At 49.7% G+C, this 6849-nt stretch overlaps 1 protein-coding gene across 1 annotated transcript in view; it reads left to right on the top strand.

The window, feature by feature from the left end:
* CTH (cystathionine gamma-lyase) overlaps positions 1-6849 on the top strand; it is a 35477-nt gene that overhangs the window by 19905 nt on the left and 8723 nt on the right. The window contains exon 12 of the mRNA XM_009883991.1: positions 576-795. Coding sequence (XP_009882293.1) covers positions 576-795 — 220 coding nt within the window. The remainder of the gene's footprint in view (positions 1-575; positions 796-6849) is intronic.

Here is a 6849-nt window from a genome sequence, read left to right as displayed (position 1 = left end):
GCAGGGAGGGGAGCCATACAACGAGGAGGAATGGTTTTACACTGAAAGAGGGGAGATTGAGATTAGATATTAGGAAGGAATTCTTCCCTGTGAGGGCGGTGAGCCCCTGGGGCAGGTTGCCCCAAGAAGCTGTGGCTGCCCCATCCCTGGAGGTGTTCAAGGCCAGGTTGGACGGGGCTTGGAGCAACCTGGGCTGGTGGGAGGTGGCCCTGCCCAGGGCAGGGGGTGGCACTGGATGAGCTTTAAGCTCCTTTCCAACCACAACCATTCTGTGATTCTGTGATTTCAGACAATAGATAAAAATTGTTCTTTACCTGTGGTAATGAACGTGATGCCGTATTGTGTCTGTTCTTCTCAAGGCAGGTTTGCTAAGATACATGAGGTCTCTATGTTTTTGTGCACAGGTATACACACCTGCGTATGTGCAGGGGAGAGGCTGGTTAAATGTGTGTTGTCTTTCGGTCCTGCACAGCTTTGTGCGATGCTCTGGATCAGCTAATGCTGTGACTGAAAAATAATGGGGGGTTTTGTAAGCTTTTTCTTCTTTAATCGCTTTTTTTTTTTTCCCCTGGAAGGGATTAGTCATATCTGAAAAATATAAAGTACGGGTACTTGAATTGAACCGGTACATCAGTCTGATGGATCTCCTTTGGAAGCTACAGACTTGCCGTTTGACGTGCCAGTATTTCATGGCAGAATACACTGTGTTGTACCGTACTCTGTATTTATCACGCTGCGGCTTATCAAAGGTGTTGCCGATGTCTTTGGTTTCTGCAGTTGTGGATAACTTGCTCGGTGGGTTTCCCAGGTGATCCCGGGAAGCAGCTCACGTCGTGTGAAAGGTCCTTTCTTTTTCCCAGAAGGAGGTCCCTGACCTTCGGGGATGCCGGAGAATTCTTTTTGATGTCAAATCTCATGGCAGCTTTAGATGTGAGCGTGGGAGCAAGGCGTGTGAACCAGATGCCTTCAGCCTATGCAGACGCACAGCCTCAACCTCTAATTTTCCCTCTTCTCCAGAGCTTCAATGGAAGGCTAAAATCTTTCCGACCTTCATAAGCATAATTATGTGTTGGGGCGAGGAAGGAGAATTTCCTCCTGATCCCGGCAGGTGACAAACAGAGCCCAGAAGTATGGGATGGCCTCAAGGAAGCGCCGGCCGGGCCTTGCAGATGGCATTGGAGATCCCAGGATACCTGTTGCTCGAGGGACACGCACTGCATCTTTGGTTCTTGTTGCAAGCTTAGTTTTTGTTCTCAGGGACTGCCACCTACTGCCACGCAAACCCACCCATAAAATTGCTTATGCTGTCATAGAATCATAGAATGGTTTAGGTTGGAAAGGACCTTGAAGATCACTGAGTTCCAACCCCCCTACCCTGGGCAGGGACACCTCCCACCAGCCCAGGTTGCCCAAGGCCACCTCCAGCCTGGCCTTGAACACCTCCAGGGATGGGGCCTCAACAACCTCTCTGGGCAACCTGTGCCAGTGCCTCACCACCCTCACAGTGAACAACTTCTTCCTAATGTTTAATCTAAACCTGCCCTCTTCCAGTTTAAACTGCCTTTACAACTTCAGGTTCCCTTCCCAAGTACCCCGTTTGCCTCAGGTAGAACTTCACTCTTGGAAAGGCAAAAACTTTGACTTAAAAAAGTCTAAATGTCCTCCGAGTCTGTTTGTATCCATTTGATCACACGGTCCTCCCACGCGGGCAGATGCAGGCATTGGGCATGTCGCTGCCCGGCAGTGAAAGCATTTCGTCGGGGCAGCACGGGCTCTGCCGCGCCGTGGGATGGGCGAGGGGGCGGAGAGAAGGGGACAAACTAAGGACTGCAGCACGGCACGTGCGTAGGAGGGGCGTCAGCAAGTATTGGATTAATATTTAATAAAAAAAAAGCACAAGTTTCCTTCTTCCCTTCTCCCAACTTGTACTTTCATCTTGCAGGTGCGCCGTAACTCGTCGGTTTGTCCGTTTGTTTTCTTGGGAATTCTGCAGATTTGGTGGCCCCTCAGTTGTCTTTCTGATGCCGAGGACAGAGTTGACGGTCTTTGGTGGACCTTGAGTCTGCTCCGAGTCAATGGCTGAGGCAGAATGTGGCTCAGCACTACCTCCTTCTCCTCTGCATCCCCGCAGGCACCTCCATCCCCTAAAAGCATTTAAAAATAAAGGTGTTTGGAGTAGTTTTGTCTGTGTGAGAGAACATGGCGGTATGGGTGGGTAAGGTCTAAACTTGAGTCCTGCAGCAATTGTAGCTGATGTAGTTTGATGTACTGTATGGACAGAAAATTTTCATCCATGTTTCTCTCTTTTATTTGGTGATAGGGAAAATTAGCAGCAGTAACTGCGTGTATTGCCATGTGCCAGCACAGAGCATGAAGATAACCTAATGCTAAAATGCATCTTATTTATGGAATGAAAAAAACCAAGGGCATGGTTGATATAGGTGCATAGCGTAATTATCTCTCACTTTTCCTTCTCATTGCAGTTTGCAGACCAGAAGGTTTGACGTTTGAAACCGGATCTTGGAACGGAACACCGAAATGCCTAAAGACGATGACACAGAAAGCCAAATTGCTGCTGATTTGCCTTTGATTTGCCTCTGAGAATTGAAACCTGTTCAGTCCGACGCTGGATCCCCGGGGCGTTCTCGCTGTGCGCCGTTGCGTCTCTCCTGCTGCTGCCCGGCGGCCCGTGGCACGCAGCCCGCGCTCTCCGCTGGGGCCGTTCCTCTTCTCTGGGAATCCTTTGCCTTTGGGATGTATGGAGTCAGTCAGTTGTGTTTGCCAGCAGCCGTGAGGCACGCTCAGGAACGTGATCCCCCTCTCCCCGTGGAGAGCAGTGTTTCTCGTTGGCGGTGCTGGTGCTGCGGGGGTGGTGGGCCAAAGGGGTTGGTTGGTTACTGCTCTTTAGGATGCACCATTAATTTTTCTCATCTCTTCTCATCCAACAGTCCAACTTAAAAACTTAACTTAGATTTTGTTTTTTAAAAAAAATGAGGCTGGAAATCTGGTTAAATGCTTTTTCACCTGTTGCTATTTTATGGAGCATTGAAAATGAAGTGAAATCCAATACCTGGTAAACAATAGTCACTTTCTACAGAGGATTCTTTCCTTTTTTAAAAAAATCATGTAATGTTAATTGTGCTAATGATTTGGTTTATGTTTGGAATGGGAATCATTTTAATTAAAATATGCTTTGAGTTTCCCTGATGTGTTACTCGTTTTGGCATTTGCATATACTACTTGCATTCAAAGTCGGGTGATAAAATGACCGCGGATTTGTTTAAATTTTCCTATCAGAAAATGACACCATTGATGTTTTTACTTTTGTCAAGAAAAAAAAAAAAGATCTTCGAAAGTATAACAACTTATCATGCAAATTGCGTTATTCAGGCGAGGAATATCCAGGCGCCTCTGTGGCTAGCTGGTCTGTGAGATCAGTGAAACCTTTTCTGGCAGTGGGGTTGGACTAGAGGATCTCTGCCTCCGGCTCTGGGGCCCTCAACACAGGAAAGACACGGAGCTGTTGGAGCGGGGCCAGAGGAGGCCCCGGAGATGCTGGGAGGGCTGGAGCCCCTCTGCTGGGAGGACAGGCTGGGAGAGTTGGGGGGGTTCAGCCTGGAGAAGAGAAGGCCAAAAAGGGGAGACCTCAGAGCCCCTTCCAGTGCCTAAAGGGGCTCCAGGAGAGCTGGGGGGGGACTCTGCATCAGCGGTGGCGCCCTACGACAAGGGGCAGGTTGCCCCGAGAAGCTGTGGCTGCCCCATCCCTGGGGGTGTTCAAGGCCAGGTTGGACGGGGCTTGGAGCAACCTGGGCTGGGGGGAGGTGGCCCTGCCCATGATGGAACGAAATGGTCTTCAAGGTCCCTTCCAACCTAAACCATGCTGTGATTCTATGATTTAAACAGGGAAAGACTTCAGTTTGTTGTAATTAAAATTAAGACTCTGCTTTCCATACCGGGTCAATATATCATTTTGGTGTGAAGTACAAAGACAATCCTATCAACCTGTTGAGGCGCTGTGCCTTCTGAACAGAGACCAATTACGTATATATTGACACACAAACAGAGTAGTCTTCGTTATCTAGAATGGTTAAATCCTGGGAAAACTGAGGTGAAGGTATGCATAGCCAACAAACACCTCATTTACTTATTTGCATTGCCAAGTACATCATAAAAGCACATGCGAAATGAGTAAGATGCTACAGAGGGTGTAGGTGGTATGAAAATGAGGAGCTCATGTTATTTTCCGAAAATCCCACGGCTGGTGCTGAAGGCATCGTGGTTGCACCGCGTGAGCTAGCAACTCTCCTCGCTCGAGTGAAAACCATCTTCTCGTCCGTGTTAATCTCCACCTTAAATTTTCTTGTGTGTGGTTACATTTTTTGACTAAATATCTGATTTCATTTCTACGTTCCCCGTCCAGATGGTTTTTGTAGTGTCTTCGCTAACACAGACATAACGAGCGACGAACGTGGGTGGTTTTAGAAAGGATAAACCGGAGAGGAAGATGTGCCTGTGTCTGCGAGGCATCGATGGGGAGACGTGAATGTCCCAGGGACCGCGCGCACCCTTAGGTGGCAGTGCCGGGCTGGAAACCCCAAACTCCCGCCTCGCGCAGGGCCATGCAGTAAAAGGTGAGCGGTTTGCTTTCTTCCCCTTCCCGGGAGATCAGGAACCAGAAGTCATTTTTCCATCGTTATTCTTTATTCATCTGAACATCCTGGATCAGCGTTTCCAAATTAGATCACAAATGCTGAAATAAGATTTCGGTGAAATGGGGAACGCGGGAGCCGCCATGCGGCAGCGGTGGCTGGGGGCTGGGCAGAGAGGGGACAGCCGAGCCCCGGGGTCTGAGCTGCAGGTCAGGGACGGGGAGAGGACAAGAAATCAACACCAACCAGTCCTGGGGCAGGGAGCAGTGGTGGGGCTGGGCTGGGTCATGCCATCCCGGCATGACTGGTGGTCTTGATGTGGCTCATTTTGGTGGACCAGGAGCTGAGATGGCCCTTTCCAGCCTTGCTCCAGCTCAGGAAGTATTTATCTTCTTGCAGTCAACTCAACGAGTTTGAAGTGTTGCTATGTAAACCAGCTTTACAATCGCGATACCCTTCCTTCTGCTGAGCTTTTCCCAGGTCTTGCGCTCTCCTAACCACAGCTGCCGTCTTCACATGGACCGCTCATATGGATGATCCTCTGAAGAGGGTCATCCTCAACTTGAGGGTCGAGGAGATGGGCTCTTGTGCCCTGCCAGAGCCGCCGTCCTCTCCAGGCCAGGCAGGACGCTCTGCAGCTTGTGGCAGCGCCCGTGAGGGTGCTGGGTCCAACAATTTGGTTTAGTTTTTCTTATTCCTCCAAAAAGTTGGTTCCTGGTTAAGGTCAGCTCAGAAGTAAAAGCCCATCCGTAGAGTGTCTCCCATACTAGAGAAACATATATAACTGTGCAGCCACTGCATTGGGCAACGAGCTCCAGGTCCTGGGGTGGGAATGGTTGGTCTTCGGGTGCTTGCAAAGGCACATGAGTGTCTGGCTGCTATCAGAAGAATATCTACCATGAAATGAATAGCTTGTGTGTTTCCTAGTCCTTTGGCTGCTGCCTTCTGCAGGCATGAATTTCCTTTAGACCCTTTATTTGGGGAAAAAACAGGTGAAGCTTCCAGCAGCTAAACTCTCAATTAATTTTTCACTCATTTTCTTAACAAGCACGTTATCAGCCTGAAGTTGGCTATAGGGTTGTCCTCCCCCCAACCACGGGCTGGCCTCAACATCAGACCTGACAGAAACCGGTCTCCTTATGGGGAGGGGTTGAAGTGAACGGGAGGAGAACGCAACCAGCTGATTATACACCAGATCAGAAGATAATCCTTTGAGATCTTCTCTAAATATCCCTTCTTTCTACGACTTCTCTGGAGCCATCCCGTCTACCCCCTCTCACGGACTGACTGCAGATCCATCACGTATTTCACAGATCACGTTCTTTCTGAAGTTAAAAGGGCGCGTTTCATCCTTTCATTAGATTTTGCAGATGTGGCTTCAGATTGCATTACACTTCAAGGGGAATTTCTTTTTTATGTTGAGGCGCAGATCACACTTGTATTGAATAAAGATTACATTTGTTCCCCGGAAAATAACTGTACAGCGCTGGGCCTAGAAATAAGACCAATTAAAGCATGTCTGTTCCGAGAAGGCGCAGCGCCCAAAGTGGCCCAATGGCCTTCGGGGGAAAGTGGAAGCGCTGCGGTGTGGCAGCTCCTGTGCCACGTCCAGCCTGGTCTTGCCCTGTCTGTTGGACATACTGGGAATCTGCATGGTGGGGGACGTGGATGGCAAACCCGTCCTGGTCCTTTCACTGGTGGGACTGGGTGTCTCAGGAGCACATGAGAGCAGAGCTGGATTTTGGCACTAAATCTCCAGAGCCCCCGACCTTGCCGCTGTGAGGGGGGTTCTGCTGGAAAAAGCTAAATCCCAAATTGCGATCGCTCTTTGTATTTGTGGTAGGTGATGCTCCTGCCTCGCCGGCTGCGGGGCTGTGCCCACCTTCCCCAGTGGGGCACGTCTCATTTGCTCTTCCCTGGGCTTGGCGAGAGGAGTTGGTGGCCTGTGCTCAAACAAAATGCCACCTAGGTGACTGCTGCTGAAAAACTCAAGACTAGAATGTTGTTTTTAAGCTGTATACAAAAGTGATCCCCATCCAGCTGTTTTGTGACTTTTTTTACCGTCCTCGAATCACAGAATCACAGAATGGTTTGGGTTGGAAGGGAACTTGAAGACCACCCAGTGCCACCCCCTGCCCTGGGCAGGGCCACCTCCCCCCAGCCCAGGTTGCTCCAAGCCCCGTCCAACCTGGCCTTGAAC

The sequence above is a fragment of the Charadrius vociferus genome, unplaced genomic scaffold (genome assembly GCF_000708025.1).
Source record: "Charadrius vociferus isolate BGI_N301 unplaced genomic scaffold, ASM70802v2 scaffold423, whole genome shotgun sequence".
Classification (NCBI taxonomy): Eukaryota; Metazoa; Chordata; class Aves; order Charadriiformes; family Charadriidae; genus Charadrius; species Charadrius vociferus.
The sequence above is the reverse complement of the archived record's forward strand: the minus strand, read 5'-3'. Positions and strand labels throughout refer to the sequence as shown.